At 46.9% G+C, this 24,338-nt stretch overlaps 1 protein-coding gene across 1 annotated transcript in view; it reads right to left on the bottom strand.

Annotated features, from left to right (window-relative positions):
• The window catches only part of NCSTN (nicastrin), a 45,384-nt gene that overhangs the window by 18,203 nt on the left and 2,843 nt on the right, over positions 1 to 24,338 (bottom strand). The window contains 9 exon segments of the mRNA XM_087943246.1: positions 1,241 to 1,345; positions 7,158 to 7,310; positions 10,083 to 10,189; positions 14,163 to 14,313; positions 15,550 to 15,695; positions 18,193 to 18,225; positions 18,228 to 18,310; positions 21,218 to 21,341; positions 23,853 to 23,957. Coding sequence (XP_087799372.1) covers positions 1,241 to 1,345; positions 7,158 to 7,310; positions 10,083 to 10,189; positions 14,163 to 14,313; positions 15,550 to 15,695; positions 18,193 to 18,225; positions 18,228 to 18,310; positions 21,218 to 21,341; positions 23,853 to 23,957 — 1,007 coding nt within the window.

The raw sequence follows: 24,338 nt of genomic DNA, 5'->3' as shown, positions 1-24,338 counted from the left end.
GTGATCCCCAACCTTTCTGACGCCGTGGCCCGGTACCGGCATCAACTGGCGCCGCCATTTTTTGCGAAAAAGTGCTTCCGGTGACCTCACGGAAGCACTTTTCGTCAAATAATGGCGGCGTAGCGCTCGGTGAGCTTTTTGGGTAGTTTCTGCCGGAAAAGCTCACGGAAGCGCAGCGCCACCATCTTTTTGATGAAAAAGTGCTTCCGGTGAGCTTTCTACCGGAAAAGCTCACCAGAAGCACTTTTACCAAAAGATGGCGGCGCCAATAACTCCAGCGACCGGTAAGACTTGTTCCGCGGACCGGTACCGGTCCGCGGACCGGCAGTTGGGGACCCCTGCCTTAGACCACCAGCGAGGGGCCTAGTGCAAACATCTCAGAGCCAGGAATTTGATTCGAAATTAACTCTGGCTAAACCCCCTCATCTACAGTAAACAGCAGTAATCTAATCCCGTCACCTGTTTTTTCCCAAAAACAACATCCCTGTGAAGTGTGGATGGGTCGAGAGAGAGAGAGAGAGGGACTGGCCCAAAGTCATCCAGTTGTCTTTCCTGGCTAAGGTGGGACTCGAACTCCCCGGCTCCTGGCCATTGACCCCAAAGTCACCTGGCCAGTTTTCATGCTTTAGGCAGGACTAGAACTCACAACCTCCTGCTTTCTAGGCAGCGTCTAGAAGGGCCAAGACCCTGTAAGGACAGGAGTGTCAAACTCAAATTTCATTTGAGGGCCGCATCAGGGCTATGGTTGACCTCGGGGGCGTGGCCTACTGTGTGGGCGTGGCCAGCTTGACCACCACTCCCCAAACTGCTGGCCTGGACAAAGCACCCTGGTCTCGTCTCGTCTCACCGGCTCAGCTCCAGGAAGGAATCAGTGGTCTCTTCGCATTGGGTAGACCGGGCTGAAGCGATGTGGGCCGGCCCCTGACACTCTCCAGGACGCTCCCGCGGGCCAAATCGAACCACATCACGGGCCAGCCTGGAGTTTGGCTCCCCTGCTATAGGAGGTCTTAGGGTTTACAAGCAGAAAGCGTCAGGCTGGCCCTAAATGTAAGACTCCGTCATTGGCCGCGAAGTCATCCTGCGCTCTATTCTGCGACGCTTCCACCCGCCGGAGGTCTTGGCGTTCTCACGTTTCAAAGACCCGACTCTCTGGGTTAACTAAGCTCGGTCCCACTTTCCGAAATCGGGAAAAGCAGCCAGGTAAAAAGACCCAAAGCGGCCTCGTCTCATCTCGCCTCACCTGGCTCAGCTCCAGGAAGGAATCGATGTTCTCCAGCTGGATGGGAAAGCGGCCGTTCTGCATATCGTACACCATGCGGGAACTGCCGATGTAGTCAAAAGTCTCCTGCGGAGGGGAGGGAAATCCAGAAAGGGTCCTCTCAAAAAAAGAGACACAGTTCATCCAGCTCCAGAGCAAGGAACGGCCAGAGGTGAATCTGCAGAGGTTTATTTATTTCGTTCCTGGCTTTGTTATTCTTGCAAATAACTCAACATGGTGAACAGAGCGAGAGAATCGAGATCAAGGGAGGTACTAATCCCACTCTATAAAGCCTTAGTAAGGCCACACCTAGAGTCCTGCATCCAGTTTTGGTCACCACACTATTAAAAAAGAGGTTGAGATGTCGGAAAGACTGCAGAGAAGAGCAACCAGGATGATGAGGGGACTGGAGGCTAAAACATACGATGGAACGGTTGCAGGAACTGGGCCTGGCTAGTCTAGGGAAGAGAAAGACCAGGGGAGACAGGATAGCAGTCTTCCAATATTTGAGGGGCTGCCCCAGAGAGGAGGAAGGGGGTCTAGCTATTCTCTAAAGCCCCTGAAGGCCAGACAAGGAAGAATGGATGGAAACTGAACAAGGAGAGATTTTTCAACCTGGAAATAAGGAGGAATTTCTGACAGTGAGGACAATCCACCCATGGAACAGAAGTTGCCTTTGGAAGTGGTGGGAGCTTCACCCCTGGAGGCTTCCAAGAAGAGGCTGGACTGCCACTTGTCGGAAATGGTGTAGGGTCTCCTGCTTGGGCGTGGGGTTGGACTAGATGACCTACAAGGTCCCTTCCAACTCTGTTATTCTATATCCAACACACCTTCCTCCTGTTTTCTGCACAACTCTGCGAGGCCAGTGATCCGGCTTTGGTGACTAAGGTGGGACTAGAACTCACTGTCTCCCAGTGACTGGCCAGGATTTCTGTTGCTAAGTGGGGAGACGGGGACAGGACGCGGGGGGGGGGCTTCTTAAGTGAGCCACATCAATCCAGTTTACAGCTTCTTCTTCCACAATTTGCAACTGTCCAAGGCCAAATTTTGCAGGCCTCTCAGGACAGGCTCCACTGCCAATGCCCGCCCCCAAAAAAACACCACACGTCAGTGGCAGAGGAAACAACGGGAAGAGAAATGGTTTACGGCAACCCAGAAGCTGCTGTGAAGTTGACAGGCGCCGCTCGAACTCAGCTCCCCCACCCACCCACCCACCCAACTCATGCCTGGAGGGGAACATCAGCTGCTAACCATCCACCCCTCCCTCCCCCTCCCCTTTCCAAATATCCTCTTGGCTTTCGGCAGCTGCCGTGGCTGCAAATTAACTGCCTCTTTTTTTTCTTTTTGCTTCAGTGTGCACATATATTTTTAATCCGCTCCACGTGACTCCGTGGTTAGAGACGGAGGGGCCTGCGTGTGCCAGTTGCTGGGGGGGGAGGGAGAAGGGCCTTTCCGCTGCCCCGTGGGGGACTCCGCGTTGCCCACAGCTGCTGCCCAGGGGCTGCAGGGAATGGCCTTCCCGACTACAAATTCGGAAGGCATCAGGTCGGGGAAGGAGGTGTCCGATCCGTCTACCTGCCATTCTTCCTTGCAAGGAGGAGGGGGTGGGTGGGTTTGAGCCCCCTCCTCTCAATGCACCGAAATGGATAGGTTGACATTAGGATGGAAGGTCCAAGAGAAATCAGAATGCCACAAAAATACGGAATACATTTTACTTCTGGAGGGTCCGTAAAAGGTCCGTAAAACTTGAAATGGAATTGAAATTGAAATTAAAATGGAAAGGTCCGTAAAACTGAAATAAGAACCTAGGGTGAAATAGGGAAGAGGTGAAGGACCTCATAATTGAGGAAGAATGAGAAAGATTTTTAAAAACTACAAAGATTAAATGTATATAAGTAAACAAATGTATATAATTGTACATAACTTCTTTATCTTTCTAAATGTAAAATGTACTGACAGAAACGTATGTCAAAGAAGACCACCATGTTCAATGCTTTTAATGTTTATACTAAATAAAATTAATTAAGGAAGGAAGGAAAGAAAGAAGAAAAAGAAGGAAGGAAGGAAGGAAGGAAGGAAGGAAGGAAGGAAGGAAGGAAGGAAGGAAGGAAGGAAGGAAGGAAGGAAGGAAGGAAGGAAGAAAGAAAGAAAGAGAGAGAGAAAAGAAAGAAAGAAAGAAAGAAAGAAAGAAAGAAAGAAAGAAAAAGAAAGAAAATGGGTGCCACCATATTGGAGCACAACAGCAAACTTCCATTAGAAGGGCAGAGTCAGATCCCTGTATCTGCCATTCTTCAATGGAAGAAGAAGGTGATACAACTAATCCTTTTTGATGTAACCTGCATTATCCTAATTCTTGTATGGAATCTGTATAATTTGCACACGATATACAACTGGGGGACTGGAGCCCAGAGGCCTGGAAACTTGTCACCTCTTGGAGAGATAGCAATCCTGGGAAACTTTTCTCAACTACATTCCCAGAAAAAATAAAGGGGGGGGGATTAACACGTTGCTTCTTTGTACTGATGAAATCCACACTAGACTAATTGTGTGTGTGTGTGTGTGTGTGTGTGTGTGTGTGCGCGTGTGTGTGTTCTAACTCCCTTTATCTAAGCTGCATGCCTGGAGGGATATCAGACCCTGCTTTGAACATCGCCTGGATCTTTTTCCTTTTCAATAAAGAATTCCTTTTGAAATACCCAGTTTTCCAAAGTCCATTCTTATCGTCTGAAGGGGAGAGAGTCTAGGACCGTGATGGCAAACCTATGGCACGTGTGCCACAAGTAGCACGCAAAGCCATTTGTGCTGGCACGTGAGCTGCAGGCAAACTTACTTTACAACACATGCGTGTGTCTCACAGCTGATTTTTTTTTTTTTTTTGGCTGGTTTGAGGCCTTTTTCAGCCTCCCAGAGGCTTGGAAATAGCCTCTGCAGGCTTTTCAGGGTGAATAATAGGCGCATTTTGTCACTTCCTGTAATACCAGAAGCATATTATTCGGCCTGAAAAGCCTTGCAGAGGCTATTTCCAAGCCTCTAGGAGGCCGAAAAAGGCCTCAAACCAGCCGAAAAAATCAGCTATGAGGCACAGTATAGGTAAGGGAGTGGCAGGGGGGATTGCACGCACATGCGCAGGGGGTGTGGGGAGGGGGGTGCATTGCATTGTGGGTGCTGGCATGTGAGTCTGCACTGGTGCATGTGCAATTTTTGGCACAGGAGCCCCAAAAGGTTAACCACCATTGGTCTAGGCCTTATAGGAGGTTTGGGGCCATCTGCCTGCTGCTCTCAGGAAGCAGCTGACAGGGAGTGGGAGTGCGGCTCCATTGGCTATGGAGGAAACTGAGGAAGAGCAAAGTCCGGCTGGGCAGAGCAGGGGAGAAGTAGAGCAAGGCAGAGGGAGTTCAGAGGAAGACCCAGGCCCACCTAGGTCATGCAGGGAGGAACGAAGAAGGGAGCAACGTGAGTTGCATGGCTTATGGGGGAGGAAAGGGCCCTGATTACCTTCATTAACTGCAGCTGGGAACACAGTGTATAAAAGAGGAAGCTGCCCACAGCAAGTTGTTGGGAGCAAATCGTGAATTATCTGGTATCATCGAGGCTTATCTGTGTTCCTGCTATCTTCTCAATTGTGTGTGTTGTACCATGCTTTCAAGTCTGAAAATCCTTCTCCTGCCCTGTCAAACTAATTACTTCAGCTTGTATTGTTGTGGCTTATCTGTGTTCCTGGCGTCTTCCCAATTGTGTGAGTGTTGCCATGTTTTCAAGTCTCTGCCCTGCCAAACTAATTACCTCAGTTTTGCTTGATTGGACTTTAAGTTACAGTTTGTGTGTACCTTGCTTTGGACTGAATTTTCTCCAGTTAAAGGCTGTTCCTGGGAGAGTTTTTCTCCAGCTGAAGGTAACCTGGACGTCGGGGGCAAAGTTGGAGATAACAAAGCGACTCCTATTGCTTATTTGACTGTGTTACCTTTGTGCCACGCCCCTTTGGGTCATCACAGTGAGTGGAGTTCAACTCTCAGGCTAATATTGCTAGTTTTGGGCAAGATCTGTTTAATTTGCACGTCTTTAATCTTCGTGTTTTATATTTTAAAAATTTTTATGTCCTATGATAGGCCTTATTTTTGTGATGCCTCTGGCACAAATTAACAAAATCCCCATGCTGCCTGGGGAATTCTGGGATTTGGCAGTCCATCCCTTTTTAAACCGGCCAGGATGAGAAACGCTGGTTTTTTTAAACCATCTCCCCCCAATAACCCTGTGAGCTTTTCCTATTTAAGTGCTCCCAGACCTCCTCACCCATCCCTGGCTAATTCTCTGGTGGAGCTGGGATTAGCAGCATCTGTCTCTCTCTCTCTCTCGAGCTGTTTTGTTCATTTCCCAGGGGAAATTCCACCCTTGCAAAGCGTGATATTTCCTAGCCGAGAACGACAAAGCCCTCCGATGCAACTCTTTATTTCCCAAGGCAGCTTTCTCCGCTCGCAAGCACCGCGGAAATGGCTTCCCGACGAGACGTTGTACCCATGGACGAGGTGGGATGGCCTCTCCGCGAGGTTTCAGAAAAGCCAGATCTTTCCAGGCCCAGCCAACAGGTTCCAGGGACTGAATCATTTTTATCTGCTGTGGGGTTTTGTTTTGTTTTTACGATCCATGACTTTTCATGTTTTAATGAGAAGAGCCACAAAAATGATGAGGGGGGCTGGAGGCTGGAACGTATGAAGAGTGGCTGCTGGAATTGGATATGCCTGGTCTGAAGAAAAGAAGGACTAGGGGTGACGTGAGAGCACGCTTCCAATATCTGAGGGGCTGCCACAGAGAGGAGGGGGGACAACCTGGTCTCCAAAGCACCTGAGCGCACGACAAGAAGCAACGGGGGGAAACTAATCAAGGAGAGAAGCAACCTGGAACTAAGGAGGAATTTCCTGACAGTTAGAACAATTAATCAGTGGAACTGCTTCCCACTAGAAGTTGTGGGTGCTCCATCACTGGAGGCTTTTAAGAAGAGACTGGATGGTATAGAGATTTGTCTGGGATGGTATAGAGTTTCTTGCTTGAGCAGGGGGCTGGACTAGAAGACCTCCAAGGTCCCTTCCAACTATTCTATTCTATTCTATTCTATTCTATTCTATTCTATTCTATTCTATTCTATTTCTATTCTCTATTCTATTCCAATCTATTCTATTTCATTTCTATTCTCTATTCTATTCTTATTCTATTCTCTATTCTATTCTATTTCTATTCTATTCTAATTCTATTTCTCTTCTCTATTCTATTTCTCTTCTCTTTCTCTTCTATTCTCTTTCTCTCTTTCTATTCTATTCTATTCAATTTCTATTCCCTATTCAATTTCTATTCCCTATTCTATTTCTCTTTCTCTTTCTCTTCTCTTCTATTCTATTCCCTATTCTATTCTATTCTATTCTATTCTATTCTATTCTCTATTCCCTATTCTATTCTATTTCTATTCTCTATTCTAGTCTATTCTAATTCTATTTCTATTCGCTATTCTATTCTATTCTATTCTATTCTTATTCTTATTCTTATTCTTATTCTTATTCTATTCTTATTCTATTCTATTCTATTCCCATTCCATTCCATTCTTATTTTCTCTTCTCTTCTCTTCCATCCAGAAGTTGTGAGTGCTCCATCACCGGAGACTTTTAAGAAGAGACAGGAGAGCCACTTGTCCAGGACAGAATAAGGTGCCCAGCCTTGGTCAGAGGGCTGGACTAGAAGACCTCTGAGGTCCCTTCCAACTCTGTTCCTCTTGTTTTATTTTGTAAGCTGCCCGGAGTTGTCAGATACGAGGTAGGCAGCAAACAAATGTCATAAACGAACGAACAAACCCATCAATCAAGAGATCCGTTTCAAAAGCGGCAGAGATCAGGAAAACCAAATGAGAACTTACCCCCTGGAAGAAGGCGAACATGATGTTTTTGGGCAGCGACTGAACATCGGGGATTTTATGGATGGCTTCAGCTGCAGCGAGGAGGGTGACAAAGGAAGCCACCGCGCTCTCTGCCCCGGGGGCCACGTTCCAGAAAAAAGAGTGGCTGTCAATCTGCCAGAAAGAAGAGCAAAGAATGACGTTCTGGCCAGTTCAGAGACTCTGCCAGCGTTGCTCTCCCCGAAGTCAGCCAGACGGTTTCTGGGCCTGGTTCAAAGCGCCGGCTTCGTGCCCAGATGGCTGCCATTCAGCCCCAAATCTATTTTTCATCCGTTCGCTAAAAGTATAGGGTCGAAATCCACCCAGCACATTATGAATTGTGGTCCCGTTTTGCGAAGGGGGAAAGCTCCTTCCTAGTAGGATTTGATTGCTTATTGTACCCTGTGACCATTATTAAGTGTTGTACCTGATGATTCTTGACTTTTGACGGATGTCTCTTTTCTTTTATGTGCACTGAGAGCATTTGCACCAAGACAGATTCCTTGCGTGTCCAATCACACTTGGCCGATAAGGAATTCTATTCTATTCTATTCTATTCTATTCTATTCTATTCTATCCTATCCTATCCTATCCTCTATATTCCATTCCATTCTATTCTGTATATTCTACTCTATTCTATTTTCTATTCTATTCTATTCTATTCTATTCTATTTTATTCTATTCTATTCCTTCCAATATCTATTCTATTCTATTCTATTCTATTTTCTATTCTATTCTATTCTATTCTATTCTATTCTATCCTATTCTCTATATTCCATTCCATTCTATTCTGTATATTCTACTCTATTCTATTTTCTATTCTATTCTATTCCTTCCAATATCTATTCTATTCTATTCTATTCTATTCTATTTTCTATATTCCATTCCATTCTATTCTGTATATTCTACTCTATTCTATTTTCTATTCTATTCTATTCTATTCCTTCCAATATCTATTCTATTCTATTCTATTCTATTCTATCCTATTCCTTCATTCCAATATCTAATTCTATTCTATTCTATTTATTCTATTTTCTATTCTATTCTATTTTATTCTATTCTATTCCTTCCAACATTTATTCTATTCTATTCTATTCTATTCTATTCTATTCTATTCTACCCTATTCCTTCATTCCAATATCTAATTCTATTCTATTCTATTTTCTATTCTATTCTATCCTATCCTATCTTATTCTCTATATTCTATTCTACTCTATTCTCTATTCTATTCTATTTATTCTATTTTCTATTCTATCCTATTCCTTCATTCCAATATCTACTTCTATTCTATTCTCTATATTCTATTCCATTCCATTCTATTTTATATATTCTATTCTATTCTATTCTATTCTATTCTCTATATTCTATTCTACTCTATTCTATGTTCTATTCTATGCTATTCTATTCTATTCCCTATTCTATTCTCTTCTCTTCTACTCTACTCTATTCTCTATTCTATTTTCTATTCTATTTATTCTATTTTCTATTCTATTCTCTTACGGTTGCAATAGACATGTCGGCATTCAGTTAAGGTGGGGGGAGATAACATGTGTCTTTGCTTTTCGCCCTTTAAACTCAACATTTTTTTTAACACGTTCATCTAGTTTGTTTCATCTTTGCAATTGTTTCCCCCACTTTGGGTTTTTGTATTTTAATTTCCTGAATCAAATAAAAATTATAAAAATTTATCCGACATGTCAAAACGAGCTCTCGTGTAGTTCCTTCTTTTTTATTTTTTAATAGAAACGGCAGCTGGTGTTTGAAGAGGGTGACCTCTGCGCTGAGGCTTCAATGGAGTCCTCAGAGGGCGACAACCGGAGGGAGCTGCTCCTCCTTCGGGTCACCTCATCAAGTAAGACCTGGGGGGGAAGAATTGCCCCCCCAGCTGTGCCTTTGGAGCCTCCTTTTTGTATAGACGGGGACTGGAGGTTAACACTTATGAACTATGGTTGTACAATTGGGCATGTCTAACAGTTTTCTCAACCTGAGCTATTTGAAAGTGAGTGGATTTCAACTCCCAGTGTCATGTCCCTGTCTGATTTGGAGGGGGGGAGGGGCGAGCAGCTGACGGGGAGTGGGAGTGTGGCTCCATTGGCTGTGGAAGAAACCAGAGAAGGGCAAAGTCCGGCTGGGCAGAGCAGGGGAGAGATAGAACAAGGGAGAGGGAGTTCAGAGAAAGACCCAGGCCCACCCTTCTCTTCATCCTAGGGCATGCAGGGAGGAATGGAGAAGGGAGCAACAGGGATTCTGTGGCTTACGAGGGAGGAAAGGGCCCTGATTCCCTTCATTAGCCGCAGCTGGGAACACAGTGTTTAAAAAGGGAACCTGCCCACAGCAAGGTGGTGTGTGCAAATTGTGAATTTATCTAGTATCGTCGTGGCTTATCTGGGTTCCTGGTGTCTTCCCAATTGTTTGAGTTTTGCCGTGCTTTCATGTCTGAAATTCCTGCTCTGTCAAGCTAATTACTTCAGTTTTGCTTGATTGGACTTTAAGTTACACTTTGTGTTAACCATATTTTGGACTGAATTTTCTACAGTTAAAGGCTGTTCCTGGGAGAGTTTTTCTCCAGCCGAAGGTAACCTGGACATTGGGGGCAAAGTTGGAGATAACAAAGGGACTCTTCTTGCTTATTTGACGGTATTGCCTTTGTGCCACGCCCCTTTGGGTCATCACACAGGCTGTCTTTGCTCCCCAAGGCAGAAAAGAGGGAGCTTCCTGCTTTCTCTCGGCCCAGCCCAACTCACAGGGTTGTTGTTGCAGGGAAAATAGGAAGCAGAAGGAGTATTAGATGTGTTCGCTGCCTCGAATTGTTCACAAAAAAAATAAATGAAGGTGGGACATAAATAATAAGTAAACAAAGGAAGAAAATTAAGCTGAATTCTCCCAGCCCAGCCCAGCAACACCTACTCGAGCGGAAGCGATGATGACACTTTTAGGATCCAGCTTCTCCGAATCGTTCACCTGCCGCACCGTGTTCCAGACGTTGTAATCGGCGAGAGGATCACAGACCACCTCTGAATAGAATAGAATAGAATAGAATTCTTTCTTGGTCAAGTTGATTGGACACACAAGGAATTTGTCTTCGGTGCGGAAGCTCTCAGTGTACACACACACAAAAAAAACCATTCATTAAGAATCATAAGTTACAGCACTTAGTGATAGTCAAAAGATACTAAATAAGCAATCAAAATGATTCTAAGAAACTAAATAAAACAACATAAATCGTAGAGACACAAGCAACAAGGTTATAGTCATAAGTGGGAGGAGATAGGTAATAAGGAGGATAATAATAATAATAATAATAATAATAATAATAATAATAATAATAATACAGTCTTAGTAAATAAGTTGACAGTGTTGTGGGAATGAGTTGTTTAGCAGAGCAATGGCATGCGGGGGGAAACTTCCATTGTGTCTAATTGTTCTGGTGTGCAATGCTCTATAACAGGGGTCTCCAACCTTGGCAACTTTCAGCCTGGCAGACTTCAACTCCCAGATTTCCGAAGACCAAGGCTTCCTGAGACCGTAATTAAGCACATGCTTAGTCCAAACAATTCTTGTTTTATTCCAACGCTGGGAATTAAGTTCAACCCCAACCTATAATGAGTCCCAAACAGTCCCTCGAGATAAGCACCCACCTTTCTCTCCTTTGAATGGCTGCCAACAACTAAAGTGCCAAATGAACTGGGGGAAAAAGCCCAGAGTACGAAGTCCACAGAGCTTCAAGGATTAATCCGAATAGAGCAAACGACTTTGCTTCCTGCAAAGGTTTCTTCACCTTTGCCTCTTCTTGAGACCTTAGGGGAGGGGCCATCACCTCCCAGCCTTACTCCTGAGTCGCCCCTTCTGTTTCAGCTGCTCTCGCCTTCTGGCAGCTCTGCGCAGACGCACACTGGGAACAGGCTCCCCTTGTTCCTCTGCTTTCTTGCTGTCAGACTCCGGAGGCTCCGGAGGCAGCACCCCACTCCCAGACGGTCCTGGCCTCAGTTCTGCATCAGACGCAGGACCCTCGTCCGAGTCCTCTCCAGACTCCCGGACTGGTCCCTGTTCTTCCCCACTGTCCGATTCTGCTGCCATCTGCACAGGTTGCTGGTGAACCACAACACTGGCTGGGGAATTCTGGGAGCTGAAGTCCGCCAGGCTTAAAGTTCCCAAGGTTGCAGACCCCTGCTCTATGGCATTGTTTTGAGGGGAGAAGTCTAAACGGTTGACGTCCAGGATGTGAGGGGTCTGTAGATATTTTCACAGCCCTCTTTTTTGACTCGTGCAGTAGACATATGTCCTCCACAGAAGGCAGTGGCCACGACACTGCTGCCCATTTCATGACCTTGGGAAGGGCCACCCTCCCACCCACTCCTGCCCCACCCAGCACCAGCCATGGGGGACCTGTGGGGCTCCACTTTGGCCAACTGCCCAGCATGCCACAGGCAGGAAAAGCCATCCGGAAATGCTGGAAACAGCCAGCTCGACCTTGTTCCCAAGAGCCAGAAATCATGGCCAACAGGATGCAGGGAGCGCTTGGCGTACAACCGCAACGGAGACTGGAACCCCTGTCACTAAGTGATGCAGTCATTCAGGGAGTTGCGCCTGGTTTTAAGGGGATCTTGCGGTGAATTACGTGAACTCTGCTTCCCTCACTGATTTTGTCTGTTGGAAGCCCCAGCAGAACAGAACAGAACAGAACGTGGCTATGGCAAGCTCATTTGAATCCCTCATTCACCCCTGAGCCCAACCTGATCCCCCTGGACACACCGAGGAGTCCGTGAAATGAGCGAGACCCTCAGTCCAGATTAACCGTGCTCAGTTCTGGCACTCAGAGGACCACAGAGCCGCCCCAAATCAGCTGCCCTATGGTTTCAGATGATGGCCTAGTTCCCCCACAGGAGAGTTAGAATCAAACAACAGGGTTGGAAGGGACCTCGGAGGTCTTCTAGTCTAACCCCCCCCTTGGCTCAAGCAGGAGACCGTATGCCATTCCAGACAAATGGCTGTCTAATCTCTCCTTCAAAACCTCCATTGATGGAACACACACAACTTCTTGGAGAGAAGCCATTCCACCGACGAATGGATGTGGATAAGAATAAGAGAATTGGGACCTTGGAGGTCTTCTAGTCCAGCCCCCTGCTCAAGCAGGAGGCCCTATATCATCCCACGCAATTGGCTGTAAAGTCTCTTCTTCAAAGCCTCCAGTGATGGAACACCCACAACTTCTGAACAACCCAACAATTTTTCAACACCTTTAATAACTGAAGGGTTGCTAAGTGAAGGACCCCTGTGTTGTGGTTCGCCGGCAGTAGGTGTGGACGGCTGAAGTCTCGGAGAGCAAGGACTCGGAGGAGGGGCCTGCATGGGATGCAGGGGTGGGGCCAGGACCGCCAGGGAGTGGAGGGCTGCCTTTGGAGATGGTGGAGGCTGGCAGCAGTGAGGAAGAGGCCCCCAAGGAGCCTGTGCCCAGTGGGTGCACGCGCAGGGTTGCTCGAAGGAAAGAGCCGCTGCAGCAGCACAGGTGACTCGGGAGTAAGGCTGCAAGGTAATGGCCCCTCCCTTAAGAGATAAAAGCCAGCTGAGAAACCGGAGTTCTTTGCAGGAAGCAAATAAGTTTTTACACTCAAGCCTTGTGGACGTTCGGAATATCTTGGTTGGTCTTTGGAGACTCTTTGGGTTTCAAATATTGCTTGGCAACTTTATCTAGTGTTCTTGGCAGCCTTGCACAACCTTGGCAAGGCTCGTTCTTATCAATTAGTTTGAAACAGCCTTTTAACAGGGAAGGAACGGAATTCGTAAAGAATCATTAAAAGGTTTTGCTTTCATCTCTGTTTGGGGTTTGTTTCCTTGAAACAAGGTTTGGGTCAGAACACCCTGTGCAATAAAGACAGTATATCCCCAAGAAGGAAACTCCTGGATCTTCTCTTCCACTTCCAGAGTCCCTCCATGTGTTGTATGGAATTACCCTTTAATGCAGGGGTCTCCAACCGTGGCCATTTTAAGACTTGTGGACTTCAACTCCCAGAATTCCTCAGCCAGCAAAGCAGGGGTCTCCAACCGTGGCCATTTTAAGACTTGTGGACTTCAACTCCCAGAATTCCTCAGCCAGCAAAGCAGGGGTCTCCAACCGTGGCCGTTTTAAGACTTGTGGACTTCAACTCCCAAAATTCCTCAGCCAGCAAAGCAGGGGTCTCCAACCGTGGCCATTTTAAGACTTGTGGACTTCGACTCCCAGAATTCCTCAGCCAGCAAAGCAGGGGTCTCCAACCGTGGCCATTTTAAGACTTGTGGACTTCGACTCCCAGAATTCCTCAGCCAGCAAAGCAGGGATCTCCAACCGTGGCCATTTTAAGACTTGTGGACTTGACTCCCAGAATTCCTCAGCCAGCAAAGCAGGGATCTCCAACCGTGGCGTTTAAGACTGGTGGACTTCAACTCCCAGAATTCCTCAGCCAGCAAAGCAGGGTCTCCAACCGTGGCCGTTTAAGACTTGTGGACTTGACTCCCAGAATTCCTCAGCCAGCAAAGCAGGGATCTCCAACCGTGGCCATTTTAAGACTGGTGGACTTCAACTCCCAGAATTCCTCAGCCAGCAAAGCAGGGTCTCCAACCGTGGCCATTTTAAGACTTGTGGACTTGACTCCAGAATTCCTCAGCCAGCAAAGCAGGGATCTCCAACGTGCATTTAAGACTGGTGGACTTCAACTCCCAGAATCCTCAGCCAGCAAAGCTGGCTGAGGAATTCTGGGAGTTGAAGTCCACAAGTCTTAAAGTAGCCAAGGTTGGACACCCCTGCTTTAATGTAACAGATTCATACAATCCCAAACTGATTTCAGTCCAGCGCAGACAATGTTAATGCCTATTTCTGCCCGAGCTTTTCCCCACTCTAGGGAGACTCTTGGTGCGAGGTAGGCTGGGTACCCTTGCACTGAGTTCGAGGCCTGGCCTGGACGGACTTGGCCACTCCCCCACCCCACCCCACCCCTCCCTCCCTGGGCTCACCTGGGTTGAGGCTGAAGGTGCTCTGAATGAGGCTGCGGCGCATGCAAGTGACGGTGCTGGTGACGGCGTGCATGTGGGAGGAGAGCTGCATGGCACAGAGTGGATACTCTGGGCCGGAGCCGTTCTGAGGCGTGTTGTATTTCTGGTAGCACTAAGAAGGCAAGCAGGGAAGAGGTGGGTTTGTAGACAAGAGGCAGGTCTACCTACTGTCAGGATTCCAGCAATCGCCCTCATGAAACCATGATCCTCGAGCCAAACTTCAACCAACTTCAAAGGATTCATTAGAGGCGACCTACTGGCCCTGCCAACTCTATGAAGCCAACTCTGGCCTATGTAATTTAACAGTCCCCTGTGACCCTATTTCCCCCCTTCCCCCCAGGTGCGTCATCAATCAGATTCTCCAACTGAGCACCTTCACGGGCTGGGTGCCGTCCTTCACGTTCTCCCATTAAATATATTCAGGTCAAAAGCTCTGGTAGTTTAGTTACAGCCTTTTAAAGAGAAGAGTTGGAATGTACTTCCGCTTCCAAACCACTGCACGGCTCTTCCAGATTTACTCCCTCCCCCCCACCCTTTTTATGGCAGCTACTAAAACAGCCGTAGGGATGTTTGATGAGTTGACATCTTCTCTGATAGCAGTGAAGTATCAAAGTTAGTACAGGCAGTCCTCGGCTTACGAGCACAGTCGAGTCCCAACATTTCTGCTGCTAAGCGAGACCCATTCTACGACCTTTTTTTTGGTACAGTGGTTAAGCTGAATCTCTGCCGTTGGTACTTTCGTAACCCGGTCATTAAGTGAATCTGGCTCCCCCGTTTGACTTTGCTTGCCGGAAGGTCGCCAAAGGGACTTGATCCCGGGACACTGCGACTGTCGTAAGCATGAAGTCGGTTGCCAAGCTTCTGAATTGTGTGATATGACCATGTGACCACACTTAACGGTTGTTAAGTGTGAAAAAAGGGTCGTAAGTCACCTTTTTCAGTGCCGTTGTAGCCATAGCCATAGCACTTAAGACTTATATCCCGCTTCACAGTGCTTTTACAGCCCTCTCTAAGTGGTTTACAGAGTCAGCCTATTGTCCCACAACAAACTGGGTCCTCATTTTACCCGCCTCGGAAGGACGGAAGGCTGAGTCAACTTGGAGCCTGGTGAGAGTCGAACTGCCAAATTGCAATCAGCCGACAGTCAGCAGAAAGAGCGCGCAGTACTGCACTCTGACCACTGCGCCACCGCGGCCCGTGGTAACTTCAAAGTGTCACTAAACCAAACTCTTGTAAGTTGAGGACTACAGTGCCTGCACTAACTTTGATACTTCGCTTGCATGCTTTAAAATGTTCTCCTGTCCATCCTGCTGCATGGAAGCACGGGAGTCTCCATGGAATCTAGTACCTGCTTGATAACCTCGCTTTCGCTTTCATCCTGAAGAAGGAAGATCGGGAAGCCAAAGTCCAGGTAGGAGAGGCTGTTCCCCAGGTAGTTCCATTTGGTCGGGCTGCAGTGGGCATATTCTGGGCCATAGCTGCTGTTGTAGACCCCTAAAAGGAGAGGAGAGGAGAGGCAGAGGAGGGGGTTAACCTGTGAAATCACGGTAGCCTGAAAAGCTGGGTGATGACCCAGGGTGAACCAAAACTAACTAAGTCACAAGAGTAGAATAAATCCCCTTTAATGCCTCCAACTCCTGCCCCAATATCCAATTATCCTTGGCTGGATATCAAACTCTTCCAAAAAAACAGTCTGTGAAGGGAGTAAATGCAGTTCAAACCCAAAGTAAAGATAATTAGAAATTTAAAAAAAACTAACACAAACAAACGGCTGAAGTAACTGACACAGCAGGCCAGGATGATAAATTGCAGACTTCCACAAGATAACTGCAGCATCCAGTTGGGAGGACGCCAAAACCCAGATAAGGGGGAAGGGGGAGGGAAAGAAGGAGGAAGAGCGGGGAGAGGAAGAAGGAAAAGGGAGAAGGAAGGAAACATTCTCAAATCACACTGCGTTTTCCATAAGGGGAATACTTTCCTGCGGGGGCCCTTCCATTCCTCCAAATTAGTGTGACTCTATTCATCTATTTGTGATACCCAACAGCAGCATGTGCCTTAAACCAGGGGTCTCCAACCTTGGCCACTTTAAGACTTGTGGACTTCAACTCCCAGAGTTCCTCAGCCAGCTTGCTGGAAGTCCACAAGTCTTAAAGTGGCCAAGGTTGGAGACCCCTGGTTTAAACAATGGTGCCGTTTGTGCCCGTATCCTGGGGCCCTTTCACAGCAGAGCACGAACAAGAGCCTGCTTGTGGTTTTCTGCCTTTTTCGCCCCCCAGCCTCACATTCCCACTCCCTGCCCACGAGGCGGCTTCCTCGCACATCCTTAAAGCCCCTTCCGAGCTCCACATTGCGACTCCTCTCCACAGGCAACTAGTAAGCTTCTCAAAGGAGAGAAATCCCCCAAGCGTTTCTGAAGGGCTCGATTCCTCTTAGCAGGGACGAGACTTTTGTCAGCCCAAATCTCTGCAAAGATGATGATGATGATGATGATGAAGAGAGGGAACTTTGTCACTTTTTTTCAGCTTAAGCCAGATAAAATACAAATGAAAATAATAGGAAAGCCGCGAAAGAAAGGAGAGTGAAATATCAGGGGGGGTCGAAAGGAAGAAATAAAACACTGACTTCCAAGTTTTTCAGCGCAGTAAAATATAGAATTATAAGCTCCGCTTTTTTTTTACTTTCTCAGCTTAATGAGGACTGGCCGTTTCTAGAACAACAAACTAAGAGCAAAACCCCAAAGGCTACATTTCATTCCACCCCCTACCTGGAGCACAAGGTCCAGGTAGAAGCAGTTTCCAGGTAGAAACCAAGCTGGACATGTGCTTTTTTCTAAATCCGGGGTGTCCAACCTTGGCCAATTTAAGACCTGTGAACTTCAATCCCCAGAATCCCTTAGGAAGCCATGATGGCTGGGGAATTCTGGGAGTTGAAGTTCACGAACCCTGGGCCTAACTAACGAAAGGAAATTCAATGTAGAGAAAAGTAAAGTCTTATACTTAGACAAGAAAAACCAAAAGGACACCTATGGACTGGGTGAAACCATAGGAGCCAGCTGTGTGCAGCGGCAGCCAAAAAAGCTAATGCAATCCTAAGTTGTATTAACAGAGGGACGCAATGAAGATCAAGGGAGGTACTAATACCACTGTGTAAAGCCTTAGTAAGGCCACACCTAGAGTACTGCATCCAATTTTGGTCACCACACTATAAAAAAGATGTTGAGACTCTAGAAAGAGTGCAGAGAAGAGCAACCAGGATGATTAGGGGTCTCTGGAGGCTCAAACATAAAATGAACAGCTGCAGGAACCGGGCCTGGCTAGTCTGGTGAAGAGAAGGACCAGGGGGGACAGGAGAGCAGCCTTCCAATATTTGAGGGGCTGCCCCAGAGAGGAGGAAGGGGTCAAGCTATTCTCCAAGGCACCTGGAGGCCCGACAAGGAACAATGGATGGAAACTGAACAAGGAGAGATTCAACCTGGAAATAAGGAGGAATTTCCTGACAGGGAGAACAATCCACCCATGGAACAGAAGTTGCCCTCAGAAGTTGTGGGAGCTTCATCCCTGGAAGCTTTCAAGAAGAGACTGGACTGCCATCTGTCGGAAATGGTGTAGGGTCTCCTGCTTGGGCAGGGGGAGAGTTGGACTAGATGACCTACAAGGCCCCTTCCAACTCTGTTCATCTAATTGAATCATTTCAAGAAAGTCCATTTCAAGAAGCATTTAGAGTCCATGAAGGGTTCCGTGGGGTCAGCCGGGAGGGAGCCCACCCAGGGAAGGACTTGAGATGAGCTTGAAGGGCCGAGAGAGAGAGAGAGAGAGAGAGAGAGAGAGAGAGAGAGAGAGAGAGAGAGAGAAGAGAGAGAGAGAGAGAGAGAGAGAGAGAGAGAGAGAGAGAGAGAGAAGAGAGAGAAGAGAGAGGGGAGAGAGAGAGAGAGAGAGAGAGAGAGAGAGAGAGAGAGAGAGAGAGAGAGAGAGAAACGCTGCTTCATCCTCACCGTAGCCATCATTGGGACACGGAAGACCAGGAGAAAACCTTCCGACGGGCTGGTCTTGGAGACGGCCACAGCCACGCCTGCAATCCGGGAGCTGCCCTTCAGCTTCATCATCACCGGTCTGTTAAAAGAACCACCTTGGGGTTATTATATATATATGTTCATTTAGGGGTCATTCAACAACAGAACTGGGGGGAAAGTGAGTTCTGCGGGGGGCTGCTATTGGCTGACCCTGCCCCCCCCCCCGCCCCTCCCAGGAGTCCCCGTGGCCGGTTTTGGATCCCAGGGAATTGCAGGGCCTGTGGGGAGGGTCAGGGAGGGCGAAAAATGGGCCCGTTCCGGCCTCTGGAACCCGGGAGGCCGTTTTTGCTGTCCCGGAGGCTCGAGGAAAGCCTCCAGAGCCCGGGGAGGGTGAAAACGCCACACACACACCCCGCCATGGTGCAGGAGGCCGACTAGGCCACGCCCACCACGGCCACACCCACCCGGCCACCAGGCAGAGAACCTGTTGCTAAAATTTTTGAAGCCCACACCCCTGGACTTACGACTGTTTTTCCAAGTTAAACACCTTTTGCAACATCCTTTATCAAAATTCAGGGACTTGTGAACTGACTCGTTTTCATGACGGTCGCAGTGTCCTCGGGGGTCATGTGATTTCCCTTGTCAAGCCCGAAATTGACATATGCGTAGCCCTTTTATTTAGCCTTATTATAAATTCCTTTTCCTTTTTTTCTCTTTTATGGGGGGAAGGTTTCGGGCTTGCCACATTCCTAAGGTGGGAGGAGCGGAGATAGAGAGAGTTGTTTTGGCTAGGTGGTTCTCCTTCCCGTGGGAACGAAAGCTGACCCTGCTGAGACTTGGAGGTGGAGACTGATGACGCCAGGCAAACGTTGATTTACTTCTATTGGGGAATGTGACTTTTGGGGGCTGTTTCTAACTTCCAATCTTATGTGGTGCAATTCCGGGTTGGGTCAGATCCGGAATGACAAACAGACTTTGCCAATTAGATGCTTTACCTAAATAAAAGAAATTGTTATGGAAGTTGGACTTTGCTCTTTTCTTTTTAAATGGATTTCATCGCCTGGAAAGCTGACATTCTTATTTACAATCAAACGCTAGAAGAACACATCAAGTCCCTTTTGCGACCTTCTGTAAAGCAAGGTTCGCTTTACAACTGTGTTACTCACTTAACAACTTAACAGCAGCGGTGAGAAAAGCCATAAAATGGGGCCGAAAACTCACTTAAACAAGTGTCTCACCTAACAACAGAAACGTTGGGCTCAATTTGTGGCCATAACTCGAGGACCTCCTATATTTATTGGCTACCATAGCGCCAAGGGGGTGAAATATAATCATGCAGGGTTGTTGCATGCTGGCTGGAGAATTCTGGGAATCTTAAAGCGGCCAAGTTTGGAGAGCTCTGGCATAAAGCAAGGACAACCTGTATCTTTAATGCTGCATCCCCAAAAAAGGGCAGCAGCTGAATTCAACTATTTAGCGACGCCAAGCCCAGATATTCATGGCTTGTATTCACACCAAAGTGGGGCAGAGAGAGCCTAGCTGGGAAAGCGAGAGAGTCCTCCGTTCATTTATCGCACGCGATTCTGGCTCATGTCTGCTTGGGAAAGTAGAAAAACACAAACAGAAGTCCTTCGACCAAAACAGCAGGTGCTTAACACGATTAAGCCGTGTTTTTCTTTACGGCAAGTATCTCCTGGGACCACTGAAATCAAACGTGTTTGGTCACTGGGTAACCGAACAGCATCTTGCCAGGGTCAAGGGTGACAATAAATTTACGTGTCCTAGAGTCAGTCAGGATTCCGGCCGTTACCCCCATTTAAATCATGAGTCTTGAGCCAAACTTCCAAAATGATTTATTGGGAGTTAACATGTCCGGAAACTGAGACACATCATTCATGGTCACCCTTAACCCTGGTTTTCCCCCCACCCCCTGGGTGTATCGTAATTCATATTCTCCAATGGGACACATCCATAGCCCAGAGTCATCAATCAGGCTCTCCAGTTAGAATTTTGCAAGGCAGAAACTTCAGTCACCTGGTTACTATCTTTGAAAAACTATGTATGGAATGCACTTTCAATTTCCAAGCTGCCGCACTGTTCTTTCAAATCCCTTTCACCCCTCTCCCTTTCTATTGGCAACTCTAAAAAAGACCATAGAAATGTTTTATACATACATACACGTGTGTGTGTGTGTGTGTATGTATGTATGTATACACACACACACACACACACACACACACACACACACGTATACGTTGTGGCTCCGAGTCCTGAGCCTGCATTCTTAGAGGAAGAGGATTCGGAAGAGGAGGAGGAGGAATTGGCAATGCCTTCCTCCCCAGGACCTTCCTCTCCGGCAGTGCCTTCCTCCCTGATTGTGCCTCAGGTGTCGGCAGATAACCGAGAGGGACAGCCTGAGGCTAATCAGGAGGAGGAGGAGCGCATATTGGAGCAGCCTTTGACAGAGAATCAAGCAGACGAATGCTGGCTTGATGCTAGGCAACGTCGCAGGCTGCAGCGCAGGAGGTGTGGACGAACGAGAGTGAGCTGAATTAGTGACACGCCCCACAGGGAATAAAAGTGGGTGTGTTTGCTCTGGGAACTTTGTACGGGACAACGTGTGACTTATTCAGAGGAGCTTCGGTGTATTCTGTGTTGTGAACAGCTTGTGTGATTTATATTCCTGTTTTCTTGTCGGACTTGGCAGACAGCGTGAGTGAGACTGCCAAGAACATTATCGGCTCAAAGAATTAACTCTATAATTACTGGATTTGCTTGCCTGTTTGTATTCAGTTGGAGTTTGGACTTCTCACCTCCATTGTAAAGGTGAGACATAACACACACATATATACATACATACATATATATATATATATATATATACACACACACACACACAAAATGAGTTGACACAGACTCTGCAGATTCAAGAAAAAGAAGGAAATCCTTTCTTCCCCAGAATGTTTTTTTTTTGGGGGAAGAGAGAAAGAGGGAAATTCCCACTTACCCTGTAAAAAGCTTTCCATCCAGCAGTACCATGTAAGGGGAGTGTCGGCCATCTGACAGCACCCACTTCAGGTCCGACTCCTTCTCTACCACGTGAATGACCCCGGTGTCTCCAAACATAGAGGCTGTGGAGGACAGAGAGGCCGTGTCGGGTGTGACTCAAACGTTGACAGTGTCGCTCCCCCTCAATCAGAAGGGGAACTGGCGGGGGCGGCAGCCTGGGCAGGTCCCAAGTGGGACGTATGTTCAGGTTTCAGCAAATGAACATGAAAGACAGGGTGGGTCCTTCTAAGGGCTTTTGGCATTTGTGGTTGCGCTCACCACTCCTTATCACCCATCCCCTCCTACTTGTGACTGTGTGAATGTAACTTTGTCGCTTGTACCCTTACGATTTATATGGACTGTTTCCTAGTATGATTTGATTGTTTATTGTATCCTATGACTATCATTAACTGTTGTACCTTTTGCCTCTTGACGAATGTCTTTTCTTTTATGTATACTGAGAGCATTTGCACCAAGTGCGTCCAATCACACTTGGCCAATAAAGAATTCTATTCTCTATCCTATTCTTCTATTTGATTCCCTATTCTATTCTATTCTTCTATTTGATTCTATTCTATTCTTCTATTTGATTCTATATTCTATTCTTCTACTTGATTCTATTCTATTCTTCTATTTGATTCCCTATTCTATTCTATTCTTCTATTTGATTCTATTCTATTCTTCTATTTGATTCTCTATTCTATTCTATTCTTCTATTTGATTCTATTCTATTCTTCTATTTGATTCTCTATTCTATTCTATTATTCTATTTGATTCTATTCTATTCTTGATTCTATTCTATTCTATTCTTCTATTTGATTCCCTATTCTATTCTATTCTATTCTATTCTATTCTATTCTATTATTCCACAGCAACAGGATTCACAACCCGTACAATTGGGAAAGGTCCCATATTTTTTTTAGATTTCTGGGTTGTTTATAAATACTAAGTGGACAAGACTTCCTTACCCACTTGGTATGGTTTTTGTGGAGCTCTTTGGTGTTTTTTTTTCTGCTTGTTTTTTTATGAGCTTGATGAGCATCATCTAACGCTTTACAGGTAACCGGCCAGGTAAGCTGGAGTTGGGTGATCTACTCTGTCAGTGATGGAACACCTGGTTTCTCCTGGGATGGGTACAAAATCCTGACCTGTAGCTGCCTTGAACAGGGTGAAACCAGTGCCCCTGTGAACAGAATTATTGTAAGCCACCTCTGCAAAATAGGTCAGACCTGACAGGCCGAGGACATTTGGGGTGGGGAGGGCACGAATTACACACCCCACACCCACAACCAGCAGCCTCTGAACAAGGAGACCCCTCCTTCCAGAACAAGTTTTATAGCACCCAGAGCCCTTTCACAATGGAGAGGCCCCTTCTCAGGCTCCTGCAAGGTCAGGGCACTCATTCATGCATCTCTAAATGGCAACCATTGGACAATGGCATTCTCCCCAAACTTGGCCATTGGTCCCCATTTAGGGGCGAAGGATAGAATAGCCCCCTTTAAGCTTCTGCAGATATTAAAACGCCCATTTTATTCATGAATAAAAACCCAGGAAATGAACCACAGTTATTGATGCTACCCTTTTTATTGATGTGACACTGTCCCAGCTATAACCCAATTACCCTCTGAGCCCTTGAAGGGTGTAATAAAGACTAGTTTTGCCCAGCCCTAAACAATACAGTATCTTGAAGACTTTGGGTATGACCTCTCTAGCTCCATTCCAGAGGTGGGTCTTCAGCCGGTTCTGACCAGTTCTGGAGAACCGGTAGTGGGAATTTTGAGTAGTTCGGAGAACCGGCAAATCCCGCCTCTGACTGGCCCCGCCAGCCCCATCTCTTCTCTGCCTCCCATTGAGTCCCAGCTGATCGGCTGGGTCTCCTTTGGTTGTCCTGCGCAGGAGAATGGAGCTGGAAAGCAGGTCAGTGGGGTGGGGAGGGAAGGGGGATTTTGCAGTACCCTTTCCCCTGCCACGCCCACCAAGCCACGCCCACAGAACTGGTAGTAAATATTCAGTTACAACGGCACTGAAAAAAGTGACCGATGATCGTTTTCCACACTTATGGCCATTGCAGCATCCCCGTGGGATTCCAAATTCCAACGCTTGACGGCAAGTGGTTCATACTTATGACGGTCGCCGTATCCCAGTCACGTGATTTCCTTTTTGCAAAGTCAATAGGGAAGCCAGATTCACTCAACAACCAGGTCACTGTCTTAACAAATGCAGCAGTTCACTTAGCAACTCTGGTTGAAAAAAATGGAAGCATTATTGTTCTACGTTGCCTCTGTGTTTTGGAACTCTGTTGGCATGACGTAGAGCAGTTGGTCTCCAACCTTGGCAACTTTAAGACTTGTAGACTTGAACTCCCAGAATTCCTCAGCCAGCAAAGCCAGGAATTCTGGGAGTTGAAGTCCACATGCCTTAAAGTTGCTAAGGTTGGAGACCCCTGACATAGAGGGCTCTAGGGACCATCAAAAAGGGTTTGGAGCTGCAGGTAGCTTACCTGTGGCCCATACCTGCCTTGCCTATTTCCTAGACGTGAGTTGCTGGCAGTGCGCCCCCCTCCCAAGGAAATACTCCTTCAACACAGCACTCACACTGGCAGCCTATTTGATGAGTGGCATTCAGGAGACGGACACAGGTGGCTGTTCTATTCAGCGGGATGTAGATTTTCTTCTCCACAGAGTTACACCGGCCTGAACCTGCATAAAAAATGACAAGATTTAATAGGATTTTTAAAAATTTATTTAGCAAAAAAAAAAGTGCCTAGAAAAGAGGAATATCCTGCTCTGGTGCTGGCAAGGCAGACCAGATTGACCAAGTGTTCATGCAAGCTTGGTGGATTTCAACGGCCAGAATTTACAACCACTGAATACAAAGTCCAATGCCTAGCCTTAGGCCCAACCTCCATTCCTTATAGACTTTGAAGCAAGAAGGGTGGAAGGAAAGATCCAGGCCAGGGGTGGGAATACGACAGCCATGTAAATGAAAACATTAACAGCACAAATCATTTAGGCGCACTCATTTGGATAAGGCTTTAAGTCAACCATTAAGCAGAACCTGAAATCTTGTTTCATAACCCT

This window comes from Notechis scutatus, chromosome 14 (assembly GCF_049901735.1).
Source record: "Notechis scutatus isolate UNSWTSFEM ecotype Mainland chromosome 14, rNotScu1.2, whole genome shotgun sequence".
Lineage (NCBI taxonomy): Eukaryota > Metazoa > Chordata > Lepidosauria > Squamata > Elapidae > Notechis > Notechis scutatus.
The sequence above is the reverse complement of the archived record's forward strand: the minus strand, read 5'-3'. Positions and strand labels throughout refer to the sequence as shown.